At 40.5% G+C, this 23,192-nt stretch overlaps 2 protein-coding genes and 2 non-coding genes across 8 annotated transcripts in view; 2 read left to right on the plus strand and 2 right to left on the minus strand.

The window, feature by feature from the left end:
• p2ry2.1 (purinergic receptor P2Y2, tandem duplicate 1) overlaps positions 1-23,192 on the minus strand; it is a 47,308-nt gene that overhangs the window by 2,537 nt on the left and 21,579 nt on the right. The window contains exon 1 of one of the 4 annotated variants that reach the window (XM_005720748.2): positions 1,000-1,052. The exons of 1 other annotated variant lie outside the window; for it this stretch is intronic. The gene's annotated coding sequence lies outside the window, so the exon portion shown is untranslated. Of the gene's footprint in view, positions 1-687; positions 766-884; positions 946-999; positions 1,053-23,192 lie in introns of those variants that run through there. 2 more of the 4 variants (XM_005720745.1, XM_005720746.1) reach the window with 2 other exon arrangements.
• Positions 5,744-23,192, plus strand: part of fchsd2 (FCH and double SH3 domains 2) — a 70,218-nt gene continuing 52,769 nt past the window's right edge. For both annotated transcript variants that reach the window (XM_005720743.2, XM_005720744.2), the window contains exons 1-2: positions 5,744-6,209; positions 10,291-10,388. In XM_005720743.2, the coding sequence (XP_005720800.1) occupies positions 6,189-6,209; positions 10,291-10,388 (119 nt within the window). In that variant the 5' untranslated portion in view covers positions 5,744-6,188. The remainder of the gene's footprint in view (positions 6,210-10,290; positions 10,389-23,192) is intronic.
• On the plus strand, positions 19,574-19,647 carry trnat-agu (transfer RNA threonine (anticodon AGU)). The gene has a single exon. It is a non-coding gene; the product is annotated as a tRNA-Thr (tRNA).
• Positions 21,330-21,402, minus strand: trnam-cau (transfer RNA methionine (anticodon CAU)). Its single transcript has one exon. It is a non-coding gene; the product is annotated as a tRNA-Met (tRNA).

Below are 23,192 nucleotides of genomic sequence, written 5' to 3' on the forward strand. Positions count from 1 at the left end.
ACAGTCCAGCATATCATGCCATACCAAGTATAGGCAAATAGCCAATTGTGATTGCACAATCAAATTAATATAATCCAGCTTGACTCACTTCATTTCTGTAAAATGCACAAGGACATTTCACAGACATTAGTTGTTGCTTTCTTTAATTGTGGGTGAAAGAAGAGAAGGAGCTACTTAAAACCATAACTGATAATTAGACTCTCCTGAAGCTTTTTTTTTCCATTCAAAAATATGAATCTCTGTGTAAGCGGTGGCTCTTAAACAGACAGTACAGTTCCTCCACCTGGCCTAAACAACACCGGGACACCTCTGAATAACATATCAGCGATGCAGTTTCAAAGTTTATTTCAGACACTGATTCACCAACTTATGTACCAACAACTTTTTTAGAAAATATCTGGTGCAGCTGTGGCCCATGGCGGATTAAAAAAAAGCATGTTTTGTTTGGGCATGACAAAGTTGTCTAACAAACCCTCCAGCTGCAAGCGGCAGAAACAGAGGAATAACTTTTTAACTCAAACCAGATTCAGCTTGGAGAGTTTCAGTGGCGTGAGCTGAACATTGCTGGCTCACACAAACTCAGGCCATTTTTCTGTTTATTTGACAAGCCCAAGTTCAGCCATGCAATACAATGGACAGAAAGAGCCTGAAGAAACAACATGCAACCTTATTAAATTCTCAGCTCACCGAGGAGTTAGCCTGCAGCAGACCTACCACCCCCTTCCTCTTTCTGATGTTGTTTTGCTCTCTCTGAACCTTTCGTTCTTCTCTCCTTTACTCTTCTAAACAGCCCTGTGTTACATTTAATCGATAACAGACCCGAGCGTCCATATTTGTAGTTCCTAAGTTTTTGTGCATGCCATACCAAGTTGAGAAGAACTTACCTCTTCGGCAATAAATTCCTTTCTGCTATTTTCTGGTAAAACAGCCGTTCACAAATATCCCCCCCCCAAACAAACCCCAAACCCTAAAAAACATATAGCTTATGAAGTAACTCACACTGTATGGGTGCTATTATCCTGACTATCCTGTCCAAAGTATCCTCACATTGTTGTTTGTGGTTGAATGTGTTCCTGGGAGACTGGAGGCAGTGAAAAAGTTGTGAAGACGTATGACTGTTTGACGAGTTGCGGCGTGTCCACAGTGAGCAAGCATCTGGGGCCTGAGGCTAATATGTTACATATATTCAGTAAAACCAACAGACACCTCGAACTGGTTAAATATTTATGTTTCTCACTTTGGTAAACCTAGAAAGATATATATTTGAATTACTCTTAGTATTATTAAAATAAGAAGACAGATTTTTTTTAGCATGAAAAAAGGCCTTAAATCATCTTTTATTATTAGAGTAAGAAATTTGTAAAAATGTAAGCCTGTAAACTGATGACAACAGTAATAATAATAATCATCTTTATTTATAGATATAAGCTGCACTAGTAAAAGTATTTAGTTCACCAACAACTAAATGGGCATTTTGCTTAACATGCCACCCCCACCCCACCCCCCAAATTCCTTAGGAGAAGACATCAGAGGTGTGTCCAGAGGGAGGGTATGAGGTGGCACAAGCCTCAATCAGATTTGCCCTCACACCTAAGGCCTGATTTAGACTCCTGTGTGGAATCTTTGCAGAGACCACAACATAACCTACTTAAATGACAGACATTGTTGCTGGCGTACGTGCTTGTGCTGGTCCACTACGTGTTAAGTACCTTTTAGTCATGCCCCAGTGTTTTATATGGAGTTCCAGCCAATAGAAACAAATCATTTGAACTTATTTGAAAATTCCCTCGGGTCAGTTTTGATAGTATCAGCAATCACCCTCTATGAGTTTGATGATAATTGTGGGTCCTTGATAATGTGACTGTTATTCTTTTACTGGTAAATTCAAAAACTGTGGAGGAAAAGTAGCCAGAAATGCACATGGGAAGTTGGCCATACTGAGGCTGAGTACAATAGTTCTGGGTTACGTTGATCTGACGTGTAGTTGAAGTTATTCACTTGAAATTATTGCTTTTTTCTTTCCCGTGCTATTGTTTTCTGAAGTTTTGGTTAGGCTACTTGTTAGTGGCTCCATAGTGTCTGGGTTTACACATTTGCCTAACAAGTGAACGATCACTGTCTCAGTACCAGGAGGACACAAAAATCCCTTTCAGGGTTGTGTCAGGACATTTATCTGGTGTGAAAATCTGCCAAATCAAATATACAGAGCTGCTTCAGTTAGTTGGGCCATGCTATTAAAAAAGGTGTGTATGCCTATATTTCTTCAATCATTTTCAATGAAGCTGCCAGTGTGCAAACAAAAGTGCCCACTAGAAGTGGCACAATGTCTTCCTTTGTCATTTTCCTGAATTAATTATTATAAATATGTAACAATTAACTAATAATGATCATGTAGCAAAGGGCATAAAACGTATTTCTCTCACACGCCACAATAATGGTTGTTAACCTGTGAAACTAACGATTTTTTGGATTTTGCATTAACAACAAGGGCTGTGGGCTGTGATGAAATGCACGCTGCTGAGCTTTGTTCTAATCTTAACTTTAGTTTAAGATTTAGGCGGTACACCACAGGGGGGCCAGCACACTGTATGCACACTTAAACACCAGTGGGAGCCACTCAGTAGAATAAAATTCCCCTGTTAACACACCGATTTCTTGTTTTCTTGTTTTATGGGCACAGACACATAACAATCTCTTACCTCGGTAAGGCCAAAGGAATGTATGTGCAGAAGCCAAATTATAAAATAAATCACAGATGAAAACAATCCTTGCAGGATCCTAACGCAAAAATTACGATTCATAAGTGGGTGGCAGCCATTTTCCTCTGTTCCACTGTTAAAAAGTTAGGTGTGAACATGAATGCGATTCCTCCGAGTGTGCGAATGTGTGTGAGAGTGTGTTGAAATATACGAGTGTGATAGGTGAGGAAGTGTGCTTAATGTCTCACCTGCTCCAGAAACTTTGTAAATGAATGATTACCTGTACCTTAACCTTGAACATAACACGTAGGAGGCAAGAAGTAAAACGCTCACTTCCTCTGAGCTAGTTTGTCTTTTCCTCTGTCTTCCAAGCCAGCGGGATGTTCTCGCGCTTCACTCAAGCTTAATTCATAACAGCAAAGGGAACCCAAAAGTTCAGAGACGCCATTTATCCTGTTTCTCCTGCTTGAAGAGTGTGAAAACTTTCCTTCTTTCTTGGTTAATAAGATCCATCATATCAGAGCAAATATGACCCGTCCTTTGGGCCGATGTCTTTGATATGATCTCGTCAGCAAACCCTCTTCTTGCCCACTTGACATTTTACCAACCTCACATGGTGAAGCTGTTCAAACAGGTCATTTACACCTCTGGGCTGTGTTGTTCTCGGGATAGTTAACAACTCTTTAACCTCTGGCTGTGTCCCCTTCACAATTTAAACAGGCTGTTATCCACCCTTATTTTCAAAAGCCCAATGCTGGCCCTTCAAAAAGGCCTTTTAGCACTACACTTCTAGGACTGCTGAAGGTAGTCAACTGCTGAAAAACAATTTGGATAAATTCAGTTTGATTCACTCTACTGAAACAGCTGTTTGTAGAGTTTCAAATTATATTTTAAAACATGGAGATGGAGGTGAAGTTCTGATAGGTCTGTCTGCTGCCTCTGACATGGTTGATCTGGGTATCTTCTGAGATAAGGCGGTATCTTCTGCCGCCTTATCTCGCGGTGTTACCTAAAGCTTGGGTAACACCTTTATATTTTATTCTATTGCACACATCCTCAATAACTTTGAAGACATCTCATACATGCCATTCAAACCCCAGAATGTAAACAAATAAAACCATCTGTTCTTCAGAACAATCAGTTGTCACACACACAAAAAACCCTGACACTCTTATGTGTGCCCCTAACAACATTAACTCTATTAATCTTCAATTCAATTCAATTCAATTCAATTTTATTTATATAGCGCCAAATCACAACATAAGTCGCCTCAAGGCGCTTCATAGATACAGAGAAAAAAAACCCAACAATCATGAGAGATCCTGGTGTTCCTTTTAGAGGAGGGTTCAGTTTTGATGAGCATGTCTTGTTAAAACTTGTTTTTTTTATCATCTGCAGAACATTGCTCTTTAAAAATATACCGTGTCTCAGTGTGAAATGGAAATGACTACGGTATACACGCTTTTGTGTCATCGCGTCCTCGATCACCCATTATTCATTATTCATTCGCCTGAGTAAATCATCTCTGTGTTGCTTCCAGCAGGTCCAGAATACAAAGCTTCTCACCAGGTCCTATAAAAGCCCACATGTGACGCTGATTTTATCCCATTTAGACTTGTTCCACATAAACTTTAAGGTTCAATTTAAGATTTCTGTGATCCTTGGCTATATGCTTCCTGGTGAATTAATACATCTATACATGACTACTGGGTCTCTGAGGTCAGCTGATTAGTGGTTGTTGGTGGTATCTACAGTAGGTCTAGGTACAAAAGTACAAAAGGAGACTTTGCTTTAAAGTTGTGGCTCCCAAGTTGTGGAACTGGCTTCCAGTGGACTAAGATCTGTGGACACTGTTGATGGCATTAAAAAGGAAGCATAAGACCGACCTGCGTAGACTTGCTTTTATTTAGTTATACCTATTTATTCCATTAATCACTGTATCTTTTTTTTTATGGTAAAGCTTACTTACTTTCCCAAAAGCTGGACAACTACACAGTTTGACAGGGGTGTGAGCAGAGTGACATGCAGTAATTGCTTCATGGTGAAGATTTTTGGGTGATTTCTAGTCTCATGTTGCAGAGGCCACCCTGAAAAATAAAGCTAACACAGCTGGCTGGAAGAAGTGATTCAAATGTGTGTCCAAGTACTTACAACCGTTTACAACCTGATCCCAGAAGAACAATGGTTCTTCATATAAAGCTAAAGTTTATGATTTTTTTTTATTAAATCTTCAAATTATTTTCTGAATTAATTGATTAATTGTGTAAAAAAAATGTCCATCCCAGTTCCCCACTATCTTAAAATGACGTCTTGTTTTGTATGAAAAGCGGTCCATGACCCGAGATATAAACTGTGTTATAACGGAAGACCCAGAAATGCAGCAGATTCCTGCATTTGGCCGATTTTTAACCACGAGCAATGACGCCTAATAAAAGCATAGGCTACGGGCTGCATGCATGCATTCATACTTGCGGGTGCTGTGATACCAGCTGCAGCTGATGCCAACCCTTGACAAGACTTTTATCACCGTTCCCCAGGAGCAATGAACCCAGTGACCCTATTTTACTCTGTCTGCCCCCTGATTTTCTATAGATTTTTTGACGTGCGCCATAATCTACATAATAATAGTGAGTAATCGTGTGGATTAGACGCTTTTTAGGACTCCCTAGCCAAGAAATAATAGGTCATATGCAAAAACGTTTTAAATAACTTGTATATGTAATTTGTCTATTTATTTATTTGAAACAATATCCCGTTTTTATTCCTACTCCACCATTGATTGAATGCGGTTTCTTGTTGCTATGCAGGTCTGCGGGACTCTGCCTCCTGCGCTTCCCCCATAAGCAAGCTGGAGCGGCTGTAAAAAAAAACAATGAATAAATAAATAAAACATTTAAAAATCTTTTTGTCCGACTTATATGCTTTAAGACAACTTTACTTATATTTTACCGCCAGCACAGGGCGAGAACGAGCAAACAAAAAGATTATCTCTTCCCGTCCTGATGGCCGTTTTTCATTAATGAGGCACGGGGCGCTGTCCTGCTCTTCCCCGCACGGTGGAGCCCTTGAGCTGAGTTGCTGATGGGGTTCCCCGTTAATATCTTCCTCATCCCTTCCCTCTGCTTTTTCTTCTCCGCCTGTTTGCCTCCCCCTCTCCTGCTCACAAGAGTACAGTAACACACCAGTCCTGTCGTAGCGGCAGCAGCCGACACAAGCGTGTCCGGTCTCTCCTCGTAGCTCCAGTTTCTGCTCTGCATATAAACTAGCCATTTATCATCAGTCATGGCCGCCGGAGTACAAATTTAACTCCCGTCTTTCCTCCCTGTGGTTCGGAGGGAAGGCTTTTTTTCTTTCTTTTTGTTGGTGTTTGTTTCAGGAAGCAAGAGGGGGGAAAACATAGAAATATTAGTGCCACACACTGATTTGGATATCCTCTCGGAATTACAATACATCTCACAAGGGAAATACCATTCATGTCAATACTTCAACATGCAGCCGCCGCCGAGGAAGGTGAGTCCGTTATGTTTTTAGTAGGGCTGTGCAGACAATGACAGGCAGATAACAGTGTTGTAAGCTCACGGTTGAACAGCCACGACAAAAAGCTTCCGGTAAAAATAAATAAATAAATACAAAAAAATAAATAAATAAATAAAGGCTAAATTAAAGGGGAGGTCGGAAAGACCCTCGCTAGCCAACATTAGCAAGGACGGCTAGCTGGGTTAGTTGTGAACGTTATTAATGTGCATCTGTCCAGCCGCTGCAGCAGCGTGACCCTCACACGTCAAATAACGTTAGCTAGAAAGCGCTAGGTGGGCTACCGTGAGGCACAAAGCACGACTAAACGGGATTCAGGGGGAGAGACGTGCAGCAGGAATAGGAATAACTTCAAATATGAGCAGTGCTTTTAGCGTTGTGGCCAGTGAGGTGGTTGTTTTTGTTAAAATGTGGACGCTGTGGAAATATGACAACAACCCGCAACCCCCCCTCCACTCCACTCTACTCCACTCTCCTGCCCCAGACAGCACAACAAAAGATTTCGTCTTTTGTGATGATGTCTCAGAGAAAGACCTTCATCAGTCCGTGCAGGGGTCACTGAAGGCAGAGCTGACAAAAAGTCGAGCATACCGAGGAAGGCGTGCAGCCAGAGCCACGCTGACTTACTGATTCTGTATGGGCTGAGAAAGGACGCCTAAAGCGTGCTGTGTAGTGTGTATGTGTGTATACACATGAGGGTGTGATGAAGTTTCTGGTCCACTGCTTTCTGTCTGTGTGTGTGTGTCCTCCTGAAATAGATGCACAAGAGCCAATTTCCCCACTGTGAAGCTCCGCATCAGATTTCTCTTAATTACCACGTATTCCCTCTGTGCCACTTACACTCTGCGTTTACACACACACACACACACACACACACACACACACACACACACACACACACACACACACACACACACACACACACACACACACACTGTGGCCTCGGACATGCCATGTCATGCCTTTAAACCACACACTTGTGCAGGTCTTCGCCTGACTGAGGCTGTACACACTGCTTTCCTGAACCTCCTGTTCTCGTGAGTTACCCACTGGCAATAGCGCCGCTACCCTCAGTGTGCACTCAGCCCACAGCATCTCTGCTAGACTGTTGGATGCTAATAATTTCTCTCCCAGTGCGGCACATACAGCCCCTTAAGTGTTCTGTCTGTGTCTCAGCACATCTGCTAACAAACATGGAGTCATTTCGGCTCTCTTTTATTCGCCTTATGTGGCTTAAATTAAAGAGGCCTGACAAAGGCAATGCAGTGTCTGCCTATCTAGCTTTAAATCCATAGGTTCGAGAGTGGGTGTGGACGCTGAGGAAGTGTCTCTGTTTTGTGGATTTAAAGAATTGGTTAGAACTGGGCAAATTTAGCTGAGCCTGTGAAATTTCAGGCTACACAAGTGTTTTGCAGATGCTTGATTTTGGGGTGAACTTGAACTCTTTAAATTGACATTAACTGCATCAACGGTTGGCATTGAATCTTAAGTTTAATTAGTGAAAGCATCTTTGCATCTTTAGACTGGATACATATCAGACAGGGAGGGAGTATGTGTGTATTGGTATACATGCTTCATTACTGGGGTGAATCTGACATCCTCACATGTGCTTGAAGGTATGTTTGATTTGGCGGAGATCCTATGCCGGATGCCCTTCCTGACACAACCCTCCCCTTTTATCTTCTGCCTTATTTTAAGGCAGAAGGAAATAGGAAGACCACCGAGAAGGTTAATGGTTGTAGTGGAGGGGGATGCAGCCAAAAGACAAACAATTTAAACTCCTCTTGATATTGTTATCTCACAGTCGGGGATGTTTACGCCATATCTCTTCCTCTTTCCATTTTTGTTATTCATAATTTTCACATTTGCCCTTATTTCACATCTTCTTTTTCATTTTGTAACCCCCGCCCCATCTCTCTATCTCTCTGTCACCATTCCCCTCCTCTCGCCATCCTCTGGGGTTGCCACTGAGTGATAGAAGGTGAAATCAAGTGAAGAAATTTTGCCCTGATTGTAATGAACCACTCCCTCCTTATCTTCAAAGGCACAGCACATGAAAGAAAGGAGCTGTGCTGTGTTTGTGTGTTGGTGTGTGTGCCAGTGTAGTGTGTGTGGCATGTTGTTGATTGTTTTGTCTAGAACAGTCGTGAATTTGCCCACTGTTACTCTGGTGAATAGCCGATGGAATTCACCCGACAATGCACAATGACCTTCACAGCGACTCTGTTGGCAGGAGATGTGTGTGTTTGTGTCTGTGTGTCTGTGTGCATGTCTCTTTTAGCATAAGATGTGTGAAGGAGCCTGGCCACTAAATTGAATTTGATGCACACAGCATCTTTACTAAACACTGCCGTTATGGGGGATGTTAAGAGTATTCTCAGTCACCTCTAACTGCAAAAAATCCCCATACCTGCCTCACTGAAGGTCTCACAAAACCCTGACACCGACTTTTACATTGATGGGTCAGTATATGTATGTGCTACTTACAGGTTACTTTAGAGTAGGACAGTTGATGGGCAGCTAGAGAATATAGTGCTTTTCAGTATACATCATTTTGAAATCAGTGTCACTCATATTTATTTTTGGCTAATGAAGGCTTCATGGCTTAGATTCAACAAGGTGCTGGAAACATTCCTCAGAGATTTTGGTCCACATGACATGACAGTGTCACACAGTTGCTGCAAAGTTGTCAGCTGCGCATCCACCACATCCCAAAGGTTCTCTATTGGATTGAAATCTGGTGACTATGGACGGCATTTGAGTACAGTGAACTCATTGTTATGTTCAAGAAGGCAGATTGAGATGATTTGAGCTTGTGACATGGTGTGTTAGCCTACTTGAAACAGCTGTTAGACGATTGGTACACTGGTCATAAAGGGATGGACTTGGTCAGCAACAATACTCAGGTTTGCAGTGCTTCTTTAAACAATTCTCATTTTGTACTAAGGGGCCAAAAATGTGCCAAGAAAATATCCTCCACACCATTAGACCACCAGCCTGAACTCCTTATACAAGGCAAGATGGATATATGCTTTCATGTTGTTTGTGAAGGAACAGTTTTTCCAACCTTCTGTTGTTGAACTTTGGTGAGCCTGCACAAAATGTATCCCCAGTTTTCTGTTCATAGCTGACAGGAGTGGCACCTGCTGTGGTCAAGGTTGTTGCTTGTTCACAGATGCTCTTCTGCAGACCTTGGTTTTAACGAGTGGTTATTTGAGTTACAGCTGGAAGCTGTCTTGTTATTCTCCTCTGACCTCTGCCATCAACAAGGCAGACCGTTCTCTGTAAACCATAGAGAGGGTTGTTTGGGAAAATCCCAGCAGGTCAGCAGTTTCTGAAACACTTAGACTAACCTGTCCGGCACCAAAAGGATCTTTATTCCCCATTCTGCTGCTTGGTTTGAACTTCAGCTGGTCGTCTTGACCATGTATGCTTGTCTAAATGCACTGAGTTGCTGATGTGATCGACTAGATATTTGCAGTAACAAGCAACTGACCAGGTTTGCCCAATGAAGTGGCTGGTAAGGGCATATTTGTCCAGTTGTCCAAACAATTCTTAGTTTTTTGATTGAAACAAGTTACGTTAAAAAATCACAAATTTCAAAAGCAAATCTTTCTTTCTTTAAACAGTTTAATAGATCAGGAGATTATCTAAAAACACAAAATGAAATGCGCTCATGTTAAAAGATGTTTCTGTATTCAGTCTGTTACTTTGGGCAATTTCATGCAGCATTTAATCTAACGAAGGGTCAATGAGATGGAAATATTATGGATTGATATGGATCATTTATTGTTAACGTGCATTTATAACTTACAGCCAGGTAGAAGCTTTCGTCATTCACTGAACCCTTTTACAACCAGGAAAAGACAGCCATTTATGTCCTCTGCATTGGCCAAAATCACATCTAGGTTAATATGTAGTTACTGTTTTAATATATTGATATGTGAGGACTGATGATTTGTTGAAAGTTGGGCTTCATAGAGATCAATAACATGCCTGTGGAGCTGATGGATGAATAAATAACACATTTAATAACATGTCTTTTTGTTTCATCCAGGTCAAAGTGACACAGGAGCTGAAAAACACTCACACAGAGCAGATGACAAGACTGCACTTTAAACACCAGACCGAATGTGACCTGCTTGAGGACATGAGGTATGAACACGTTTCCGAGTCACATAGTTGTCTGTAGCATGAAGCAAGTGTGCTTAACAAATGGCAGATGACTTGAAATCTAGTCGTCGCTGCACAGCACGCTCACACGGACACAGCCGGAGAAAAGGAAAAAGGAGTGAGGGAGAAGAGAAAGAGGACGTGGACTGTCATATTCCAGTTTTTTGACAAGCAGAGAGGGTCAGGAGGATGACAAAGGAATTTCCTGCAGCCCGCTTCCTGCTTTCCAAGTGTTTCTTTCTTTCTTTTTTCTTTCTCACTTTCACCTTTTCCATATTCTCTCTGCAAAAACTCTCTGCAGTCTCTTCCCTCACTTTAATTTCTCTCTGTCGCTTTTCCTCCGATTATCATTTTGTCTGTCTCCATATATCCTCTTCAACTTAGCTCAGCCCTGTTTACTCGTGACATATGTGAGCTGGCAGTTTTCCCTTTTTGGATTAGGGAATAGGAGGAAGCCCTGGCTCCTTCACGTGCTCTCGTTTTCTGTGTTGACTAAGCATTGATTATTTATGACAGCGAACTCTCATACTCTCTGTGTCTATGCTCCCATCCCGGTCTTTTGCTCTGTTTCTCATTTTCACACTTTCTCTGCCTGTTTTCTCTCCGAGACCTCCCTCCCCCCCTCTTTCCCTCCCTTTTTTCTCCCTCTTTCACTCTTGGGGGCAGCTCCAGCTGTTTGAGAACAGATTGGCTTGTTGCTGCTGGGTTTTGGAAAGCGAACAAGGCTCTGGTCTCACTTGTGGGAGCGCGGGAGAGCCAGTTAAGCATATGCAACCACGATGTGTTAGTTGTTTCAGTCGGTGAGGGATGAAGGTATGTGCCACTGGGTAAAAGGTTCCCAAATTGGCTTTGTCATCCTCGTCACTGAAAGATGCTGCCTGCAGTGTTTTCTCTCCATGTTGCTCTAGCCTTTAATGTTTTGTAATTATTTTTGATGACACATTCTCATGGTGGCAAAATCAGGAGCAGTGGGGTGGTGCAATGATTAGGGAAATTGGCTTGCGATTGGGAGTCCTGGGCTTAAGCCCCTGCAGCCACATGCATCTGCTTAGTCGATGTGTCCTTGAGCGAACCACTGTGGTCCCAGTCTTTTGGCTTTAGCCGATTTTGAAAGATTATTATAAAAGAGCAGAAGGGCTATCTGAATTTCACACCAGCAGCACAGTGTGATCAACGTATCCATTTCGTCAACCGACTTCAGCTCCCATTATGTTTGTCCGAACCAGCAGCCTAGTACCACAGGTGCTGAAAGGACAGCAGTTGGCTAAATTGCGAGTTGACTTCTGACAGGACTGAATCGCTCTATAGAGAAAATGTTTTTCAAGAAATAGTTTATGTGAAAGCGGAAATTGTTTATTTCTGTTATGCTTTTGCATCTTCTGGGTTGAAACCAACCATTAGAGCTGACATGTTCTGTCTAATATTGTTTGTTTCATGTTGGATGACGACACTGCACACACACCACCTCTCGTTGAGTAAATTAATAAAAACTTAATATAAACTCATTTGAAAAATAAAATAAATACATCCAAGTACCTTAATGAAGCATTTAGACAAACAACTTCATACAGCCTGTAAATGAACAAAAAAGTTAGGAATAACATATGCAGGGTGGCTAATATTACCTAGTATGGGCTCTGGGTCCAAATGCTATCCCGTAATTGAAGAGTTGGCATCCTTTACTATCAAAAGAGACATTTTCAAGCAATTTTTAATCTGAAAATTTGTGGTGGGGCTGCAAAACATATTTGAGCCTTACAATGAAGGTAACACAGCCTTTTAAATATGAATTAGCCTGTCAACATTACTAATAGGGTGTAAATAATTAATCCTTTAACACAAGTAATGGCTTTTTAGTGAGCTGCAGTTGCATTTTTGTTACAATATCATGTTTTTGTTACAAAACTCTGGAATGAAGTTTGTTTAAATTGTTTCCTTTTTTAAATCAGTTTTTTATTACAAAGAAAAAGGATCATTTGTGAAGCAGAGGAAGAGTATATCTTTTTGTATGTACTTTGCAAAGAGTAGTTATGAAGCTTTGCAGGCCACTGTGTTCCTGTGCAGATTAAATTAAAAGTAGCCTACTTTGAGAATAGCTGTAACATCCAAAGCCTAATAGCTTTGAAGATATTAAAAAAAAAAGATCAGGTTCAATTTTATTTTGTCTAAAGTCCAGCTGCAGATTAAGTAGTACCAGTAAGCCAGCAGTGTTGGTGGTAAATGCAATTAGGTTCGTCCATGGACCGCTTATGTGTATATATCCATCCTAAGGTTCAGCAAAGTAAACTATGATGCAGGTTATTTAAGCATAAAAAGGACTATATAGGCAGCACATTTATACAAATGGAAAAAGGAGCTGCATGTCTCTCTGGAGCTGCAGTTTGAGACTGCTGCACTAGTTAATACTAGTTAATAGAGAAAAAAGAAAAAGACTTAATGCAATAAATTAAAAACAGCTTCTTTTCCTTAACTTTACGGAATTTTAATTGAGGTGTTTTGTTGCATTTCAAGAAAGTGTATGAACAGTCTCATCCTATGAAGCCTTAGAAAACCAGAGAATAACATCTGTGCTTATCCTTTTTGACTCTTTAACCTCTTTGACTTGCTTTCAGGCTCATCAACATGATTTCATTAATCTCCACTGTTTCTTTGAGGAATGACCCAGCCTTTAAGCATCACTGTAACAGAGAATAGTGTTATAATCTTTTTTCCTGTTCACTTTTTACCTGAGAGATCTGTAAACATTACAGCTCTCACCAGGCTTCCAGGCAAAGCTCCATATGGCTCATCAGCATAAGCAACGCTGGGCACATGGCTCATTAACATATTATTACATATGCATATTACCAAAGATATTCTTCAGCCTATATTTACACACATCCGTGTGACAATAAATGTGCTTTTAGCAAATGATCTAACAGAACAGACCCTCAGTTAGACTGTATTTCAAGGCAAATGTGCTTTTCTGTTGTTGCTTAAATCTGACATCTTTTCTTTGGTTGTAGCTATGACCCATTGACTGATTTTCACATGCAGGTTTTTCCTTTTAATTTATTTGATTCTTTATCTAAGATTAATAATATTTCTCCCTGATTGTGTGTATTTGTGAGGCAAGAGTTAATTCTGATGTCAGCATGTCAAGTGGGTGCAGGGAGGACCAGCGCACTGGGCTTTTGTGCTAGTTGTGGTGACCGCCAAAGGGTTGTTTGCGATGCCCAACTCTAACACGCCAACCATTGTACTATAATACACAAAGTCTCACTCTGTTTGTTTTCCTGGAAACTCCTCCTAGATGATCACAAGTTGTGGTGTACTCGTACAGGCCCCTGATGGTTCTTATCTCAGGTGTTATGAGATAATCGTGTTGCCTAGCCAGTGAGTTTATGCACACCTGTAATACCTTGTAAAAGGAGTGCAATTTTAATATCACAACAGTAACTTCTCAGTTAAAGTCACAAAACTTTTTCGTGATGTTTTGTGATGCTTTTATGTTGCCCAGCAACCACCTAACAATGACACGAAAAAGGTCAGTGCAGTTTCATACTTTAGACATCTGTTTCTCCAATTAATAGATCAGTATTATAACTGTCAACACATTTGCTAAATACGTTCTCGATATAATTTCTGCAGTTATTATTTTCTGCTTAGCTCTATTTTTTACTTAAAAAACCCCAAATCAAATACCAAAGCAGCTGTTTGCAGCTTTCAGGACTACAGATTCTTTTTTTGGGTGGTGGCAGGACATCCCACACTCGGAGCAATCCTTGGGATGCACTCAAAGATCTTGAGTGATTCCCAAGGGAAGAAGCAGGTAGGAACATGCCCCATATCCACACTGGGACAGAATGCAGACTTAATATCTACAGTTGATGCTTGCAAACAGTCACTAGACTACAGTAGAAAGCTAATCAATTGACGAACATGCTTTGTGCTGTCCTTGTAAAAGTGCATGCGTGACCTCTGGAAACTGACTCTGATTCAGCTAGTCCTTTCCTGAGATGGTGTCACCATGACTAGTTATGACTAAATAGTTTCCATATACAGTATTTTTAAAAGATGGACCCTATAGGAGAGCAATGACAAAAACATTCATGGTTGACAGACACATTTCTAGTATGAAGCACACATTAGGTTTTAACACTTAAATCCCAAAAGCAGCTCTGAGGTTATTTACCCTAATTAATCCACAGACTGGCTTTAATCAAAGCGCTCAGTCACACACACATGCACACGCATATACAAGTTTATATCTACTGTGTCTCCTGCCTGTGTGTCAGCTGTACAAGGTATGAGAGGAATGATAACGGGAAAAAATGGAGGAAAGATGAAAGAGAAAGGACCGTGTATTTCATCCTCTGGGAGTGCATTTCAGCTAGTCTAGTCTTAGGAAGGACAAGAGAACGGGAGAGAGGAGAAAATGATGACGAGTTGGTGGATTCAGGGAGTCAACTTGGTGTCCTCAATCCAGCTAAATCCCCTATACCCTTATGTCTCCCTTAATAGCTACAAACGCATCATCCTGCGCTGACCATAGAAATACTCTCATACAGTGTGCTGTGCTCATTATCATTTGGCCATGCATTAGCTATTGTCTGTTAGTTTAGATCAGTGAACAATGTGCTATATATACTTTACTGTGCAGCTTCATTTTGCTGTAAGGTAACTCTTCGACAGGCTGTGATGTTGTTTAGAATAAATGCAGAATGTTGCAGACAGAGTGCCCTGTGGAGACTTTATAAAGAGCAGTATTAATTGTGGAGATGTTGCGACATTAATGATAAAATAAATGATAAAAATAGCAGCCTGGAAGCTGATGCTCGGACTAGATTGCTGGACTGGATGTGATTTACCCCCCATGTCTGTCCTTTGCATGATTCACTGGGATAAATGAAATTTGTGTTTCATGCAAATTAATTGACCAAATCCTAGGAATTATCTGCAAATATCATTAAAACCTAATGGCTCTCCTTGCTGAGTAGCTAGATGAAACTGTCTGATTTGAACCCAAAAGTGCCACCAAGAGTTCTCATTAATGCTTTTCATTGCAGCCTCCATAATGAAGGAAGATGGGGAACAGAATATCAAGGCCTTGTTGCATTAAAAAACTAAAAAAAACCCAGACTCACACACAAATGAATGCAAGGCTGATTCACACCCTGATAATGTAATTAGGTGTAGGTACATCTGTACTCGACAAAATAACACTGCAGACTGAATCATAAGAGGACCCTGCATAATACTTGGGGTTGAAATGACAAAATATTGGTTACAAGGTTATTTCTGTATTAAAATAAGGTGATCCTGCAACAGTGGCTCAACCTTACCATTATGTTTTTATGTAATAATATAATAAAGTTCAGTGTCACAGCCTAAGCAGCTAAAGCAACCATTTGTTCTGTGGTGGAGTCAGAGGATTTTTTAAGATTTGCAATATTTTGTCTTTTGGAAAAATAACCCGATGAACAATAAAGTTCTCAGCAGCTAAATATAATCCATTCCATCTCTGTTGTACACCTATGTCTTTCAACTTGTGGCCTTCGTTCGTGTAAGTGTTTCTGGCATTTTGAATTGTTCATTTTGTTTTTTTCCCCCCCCTGAAGTAGGTAAAGATTTTTTTTTATGAATATCTACTCTTTATCTTTATTTTCTTCTTTTTATTATTTTTTCATTCTTCTTCCTTTAAGGTCGTAGTTCTTTTGTACTTTAGAATTATTAGAATTAAATCAAAGTGCAACTGTGAATCACTCTAGGGCCCTGTCTTTTCCAAAGGGTGTTTTTAATGGGAGAGGATCAAATTGCCTCTGAATGGAGCTGAATAGACTTGTAACCTGTCAGTGCAAGGGAGCATATGAAATACCACTGAGTAATTGAAAAATGTAAATAGACATTTTGACAGAGCAAATGAACAACAAGCTTTCATATTCCTCTGGTTTACAGCTGCACTTTCAATCATAAACCAAATCTGACCTCTTAGTACACTCACTAACAATATTAGAATCAATATCCATTCTTACTGACCAGCAGTAGCTTTAACAATTATGTTTAATTAATTAAAAAAAAAAATCAGGAACAGTAACTCTAAACAAAGGATTCACCAATGGTCCAGGGTCAGTTCTTGGGCAAGTTGATTGGCCATTTGTTGGCCTGTTGGGACCATTGACAGTGTTCTCAGATATCAAGTAAGGCTGAAGCAAAGTGGCTAAAATGAGCTCTAAATAACAAGTAGTCTTTTCACATTAAAATGGCAATAAAAGTCCTTCATCAGTTCAGTTGTTGCGACAATTTAAATGTCAAGAAAGGTGTGTAGATTTTCAGTCATCTACCTCATGGTGATCTAAGGAGCCTGGAAAGAAAAGCGACAGGACATCTTTAAGTTGCTTGAAGACGTTTCAGATCACATCCAAGAAGCTTCTTTACAAGTTGTTAGCCAAATTGTGTCTGGTTTCATCCAATGGTAATGATCCATTTTGTAACATGGTGTGATCAAAAGGACCCAAAACGAGTGACTGAGTGCATAAACTCATCAGGAAAGATGTTAACAGAGGTCAAGACCAAGAGCTGTTTTCTCATATACAGTGGAACCCCGACTTACGAAATGAATTCCTTCCCGAGGGTCTTTCGTAAGTCGAAAATTTTCGTAAGTCAAAGCACCCATCGCGCCTTTTGAGTAAGTCAGGGTTCCACTGTACTTGTATAGGATCAGAAGTCTTTTTGCAGCCACAGCTTTTGCTCTTTGGCACACTTCAGATGGGGTGGAAGGTGGAACTCTATTTTTCCACCCTGGAAGTTATATCTATGTCTTATATTGCCTATATGCTGACATTCTTTCTCTTTCTCTTTCCAGCAGTGATATCTGTAGCATGCAGCTGTGAGTCTAAAGTCCAGTACTTATTTTAACCTACAATTTGTAACATTTTCAGTTACCAATTGTTTGACAGATTTAAGTTACTAATACAAAAATTACAAATGGGATATAAAGGTGAACAACATCAAATGCACCCGTTTTAACGACACTGTTCATCTTCATAAAGTTGATTAATCTGAAGACATAGACAAAAAAATCAGATATCACAAACAATACGAGGTCATAATAAAAAAGCATTCCAGCTGATGTTGGAAATTATTTGGCCACCGACTCACACCCCAGCATGGCCTCAAATGCTTTGCCATGATATCTTTAGAAAACAATATATCATTGAGTAATGGTAAAAGTTTCACTGTGATTTTTTTTACCTGGTCATAATATATTATTATTGAGCAGCAGCTGCCTTCACAGTCACAGAAAGTGTCTTAGTCTTTGAGGACAGAGATAACAGTAACTCTAAACACATGATCAGAGATTTACTTTTTGCCTGTCAGTGTTTTGTGGGGTTATAGCAAAGGTGTGTGTGGGGAGAGAACTGGTAGGATGAGTTTTTATTCTAATACTTAGTACTGCTGTCTTTAATACTAGCACACACCCTGTGTAGAATTAATTTATTGTAAAGGGAACTCAGATTTCATCTCAGCTTATCAACTGTTGTCTTTTCTGAGATGAAGTAAACATGTTTCGAGCTGAATGCCAGCTTGGTCTTGGAGAGGAAAGACTGCTGCAAATCTGCTGTATTATGCCTCGTGTCGATCACCAGTGTGAAAACATGGCCATTCTCCTCGGCCTCTGTCTCACTCTGTGACTCATGTTGCTTATCCTTTTGTCACTGATCTCAGTCTGTGTCCCGTTAACCATTGACCTCAGCTGTTTTCTCATGTTTGATCATTTCCTCTCTCTGCTTTTCAGCCTCTTGCTCCTCTTGCCCTCAGCACTCACGCACAGACATACAAACACACACATCCACTGTGTCCACTCTCAGGCTCTTAAGTATTTCCTGTCGGACACACACTCATCTGCAAGCCTGCACATTTTCTCCCTCCCTTTCTTCTTCACACACAGCTGATGCTGACATGCTGGCTTTTCGACTCGTACACCATTCAGTTACGCACACGCACCCGTGGTGGGCGGACAAAAGGAGCAGGGTAGAGAAAAAGTAGTTAAGAAGCAGAGTGCATCAAGCCAGAGAGAAAGGGTCAGAGCAGGGGAGAGAGGCACGAAATAGAGGTGCAGGTGAAGGTATGGAGAGGTTTTCAAGGGATAGATGTGAATTGTTAGCTGAATAAATCTAGGGGGTGAAGAAGGCAAATGCAGATAGACACAAACATGAAGTACAGTATAATCTTCAAATAGATAACTACTTAAATCTATATAACTTTTAAGACCTCACTCTGAAATGCCTATTCTGTTTATTTTAACTATTTTAGGAACACAGTTTCTCATGAATGTGCAAAATGGGTGTGAAAGACATTTCGAGCTGATAATTGGGTGTTGATGTTTACATATGCTGGCTACACTGGATTGTAACCATGGCAGCATGAAAAGCCCAGACATGTCCAAAGATCCCAGCGAGGATGAGTGTTTGTCAGCATTTCTGTGTTTGTACTTTCTGACTTGTATGTTTCAGGCTTGCAGGATCAATTGTGTGTGAATAGAGCGAGCAGTCATGTTTCCATATGTGCTGTGGTATGTTCAGGTGACAGATCCAGAAACTAGACATTACAGCCATTTGGAGCTATTGAAAGTTAAGCATGTTAATTTAAATCTTTTTAGGAGATTGGTCATACAGAAGAAATTGAAAACTGCTGAAAACTGCACCTAGCTTCTTTGCCTTAAAAACAGCAAGGATTCTCTTATACCAACAAGGTATACCAACTGCTTTTTCACAGTATGAGATTAGGTCATCCAACGCAGTTACAGGAGAGCTTGCAGGAGCAGGACCATAACATCTAGTGCAGTAATCTTGTGTATCTTGCCGTAGTGTGTTAAACTCAAAAAGATAGCACAGGCAGTTGATTTTCTAATGCTTTAACTTGAGTTGCTCTTTTCCATGGCAGGTCTGTTTTCATATATAAGGCGCACCGGATTATAAGGTGCATTAAGCGAAACAAAACAGTCAGATAAGTCAAACTTTACTCAACTCATTCTTCTTGCTTCCTCCACTTCCGTACCATTGATTATTAATGTTGAATTCTCTCGCAGCTGCTCTATTCCCATGTTGTTGCAGTATATTAATGACTGACCTCGTATTGTGGATGGATTACCTCACGGAATTGATATCCTGTTGTCTCTTTGTGTAGGCGCTGTGGCTTAGTTGGTTAAAGCGCCTGTCTAGTAAACAGGAGATCCTGGGTTCGAATCCCAGCAGTGCCTTTTGTTCCAACTCCGCTACACTTGTTCAATAATATTTTTCTCCCTTTCCATTGCTATTTAGTACCAAGTAATTTAAGACACTTGCACACTCTTGGACAATTTAAGACACCAGCAGATACTGTGTCTGTTTTGGTCAAAGAAGGAAATCCTGCACTCATTGTCAGCAATGCAGTGTTGTGGCAGCGCATATGCATCATGATAAAGTACAACCAGTTATAGGAGTAACTTGTTTGTGCTTGTACTGTTGTTTGCCCTTAAGCTTAGCCCCTGCTTATCCGTCAGTGATGACGCGACGAATCCTACTTCCGGGCCTAAAGTAGTCTGCGTTTAATATGGCTTTTGTGTTGTTAACATGTTTAATGTTTTGTATTTTCTTCTATTTGATCTCAAAGAGCTCCTAAAACAGTCAGTGATCCCTGTTGACCTCCCTCGGCTTTTATTACCACTAATCATTTATTTAAGCTCAGTTTTTAAAACCTTAGGATGTAGCTACAGCCCAGCCCATGCAGCAGTATGTGAATGAACTACCTCGTATTGTGGATGGATTATCTCAGTTGTTCTCCTGGCTGAAGGTTGGTCCTTTTACAGCATCCTGCCATGCGATTACATTTGTTCCTGACCACAGAGAACACTCACGTTAACTTTTATCGAGTGGAAAAAAAGTTAGCTTGTTTATATTATGCTAACATAGCTGTGTCGCTAGCGGTCACGTAGCACATCATTATATACCAGCTAGCCCAACTTCAGTAACCCTACAAACGTCACTGTGTTTTAGCTTTCTGTTTTCATTTGTGTTGGAAGTGATAACAGAGCTGTACGTTTTAATTTGTTTCCAAAACCCCGCAGTCAGGACATGCTATATTGTATTTAGATAGAAGCGAGCTAACTCCCTGCTAACTTCTAACTCCGTTAAATGTCATAAATTCCGTTTTCATGGATGCCTGGATGTTAAACTCAATTGTTACACCTGGTAGAGCAGAAAGCTGATCAATTTATTAAAGATGAAAGACTTTAGACAGTTTTTCAACTCTCAGTAATGCCACAGTGATCGTTTGATATATGGACCTGCAGCGGAGTTTAGGTCCAGACATGGCTAGTGACGTCAGACTGAACAATCGGATGGAAAAACAGAGGAACACGCATGAGGTCCACATACATGTCATTGGTACTGATAGATGATTCTTAAAATGTATTTATTTTTTACTCTATGATGACTCTCCCATTCTTTTTCCATCAGAACATTTGAGCCATTGCCTTAAGGCTGATGCATGAAGCTCGCAAGAATGTCACTCAATGTGTGTAACCATAGACCTATGCAATGTGATACAAACACCATTAATTCCACCTATGTTAACCTTGGCTATCAATTGAGATTATATACTAATATATTTAATTATGAGAACTATACTTTTTCCTTCTTTAGCATGGAGCATGAAATGATTTTAGTTTAGACAGTTGTTTTTATGAGTGAAGTGAAAGCACTGTGCTTTGCCTTAAAGGCAGGAAGGATTTTTCAAGGTATAATTAACAAGTTTGTCAAGGTTTTCAAACGTGGTTGTTGAGCAACTAGCAGGAGCATGCCTCTGTGACTCAGTAACATGTAATGCAAGAAATCTGTCCGATGTTTCACTTCAAGGCACATGTGCTTTGCTATTTTGCTTAGTTGACAATTTTAAAACATCTGCCCCGTGTGAGGCTCGAACTCACGACCTTCAGATTATGAGACTGACGCGCTGCCTACTGCGCCAACGAGGCCTGTGTGCTGCAAAAGCGTGTGTCCCTTTCAGAGAGCGGATACTAAGCCCACATGTGGACAGGCCTGTTTGGGGGAGTGTGCGTGTCGTATTTCAACGGACAAGCACGGGGCGGGGTTAAATAGTAAACACATGCTCCAGCCTCTTGCAGCAGATCAGTGATAAATGGCAATGGTGCAGATTTACTACAGTCTCTTATTTAAAAGAAATTTGCTAAGCAGCCTGTGTTTGGAAACCAGACTGGATATAGCAGCTTTAACACAGAAATGATGTCTGGGGAAAGGTTTGACACGAAGCACTACCCTATTTGTTTGGGCTGTAATTATCATACAGGCCATTGGTGGTAATTATTCTGTCTACTCTTACAGTGTTGTCTTCCCCTCTGTGTCTTCTTCCACTGTTCGCCTTTCCTGATGGTACTTGATTTTAGATGTTAACAGTCTGTTGTCTTGATCGGATTTAAGACAGCATTGGTTCGGTGACTTGAAGTTAAAATATATTGTACAATAATAAGAAGTGTGGTTGTAATTATTCCAGCAATGTCAACATGGGATACATACTGGGACTGAATGTACCCTGCGCTGCTTTATCTGATGATACAAAGCAAAAAGCCTCGAGCTATTGCGTTTTCAAAACTAGGGTATAATGGTGCTCATTTCTCAAAGCCATGTTAAATTAACATTGAGCTACAGCAGTGCTGCTCCGAAGGTATCTTGAGTGGGTGTAAGCACCAGCTTGTAATGCCTATAATGGAGTCAGTATACGTCTTCTTCCAGATACAGATTATTTCTGGTAGTAGTTTATATTCTGTCATGTTTTCATGCCCCCCTCATCCCACCCCACCCCCCAACTTTAACTGAGGCTCATATTTCTGCCAATCTGCTATTTGTTGTTTCACGCAAAGAATAATCTGTGTAAAAGTCCTTGTCCAATAAAGCCTGAACAAGTTACCCAAGTGTGATCAAGTGTGCTTCTGCGTGGGCCACAGAGCTCTGGATATCTACATGTGAATGAACTAAAGGTTAATGCTAATGATTAGGTTATTCTTGACACCTAAACACAATACCCTCATTTACATGTGAGAATAATTCTCATCCACACTAGTGTTTTTTTCCAAAGAGTCTCCATCCACATTACCAACCCAGAGCAGGAGGAAAATGCCTGCTGTCTTTTCTCTTAGGTGGCATACATCAATATTAAAGTTATTTATTTCTGCTAATACAAGTCTTTAATAGCAAAATAAAATTCATGTGATCATCATTTCAGTCATAACTTTTAGAATAGCTAAAAATGTCCATGGCTTTTTTCTGGTCTGACCTGAACTTCTTTTGAAAAAAATGTTGATTCCTGCTTAGCCTCCATGCCTCTCTTCAGCTCTCTCAGGGGTGGGTGGCATTGGCAGCAACTGACCAATCATAATCATTAATAAGTGTACAGGAAGCAGAGTGCCTGATCATACTATGATGTTGCAACAAGATGGTAAGGTTAAATAGGCTTTGCAGATGTGTCTCTGTGGCTTAGTTGTTTAAAGCGCCTGTCTAGTAAACAGGAGATCCTTAGTTCAAATCCCAGTAGTGCTTTTTGGTTTAATAATATTTTCCTGCTAGACCTTTTTGCTATTAGTGCCAACTAGAGCTGGGCGATATAAGATTTTTTCATATCACGATATGTTTTTTTCATTTCAGGCGATAACGATATCTATCACGATATAAGCCAAATAACTATATTTGTAAGATTTAAATGTGCCGTTGCTCACAAGTAAAATGTGAAATAATCTGCAGCTTGTTTTTA

The sequence above is a fragment of the Pundamilia nyererei genome, unplaced genomic scaffold (genome assembly GCF_000239375.1).
Source record: "Pundamilia nyererei isolate P.nyererei 1_Seehausen unplaced genomic scaffold, PunNye1.0 scaffold00003, whole genome shotgun sequence".
NCBI classification, from domain to species: Eukaryota; Metazoa; Chordata; class Actinopteri; order Cichliformes; family Cichlidae; genus Pundamilia; species Pundamilia nyererei.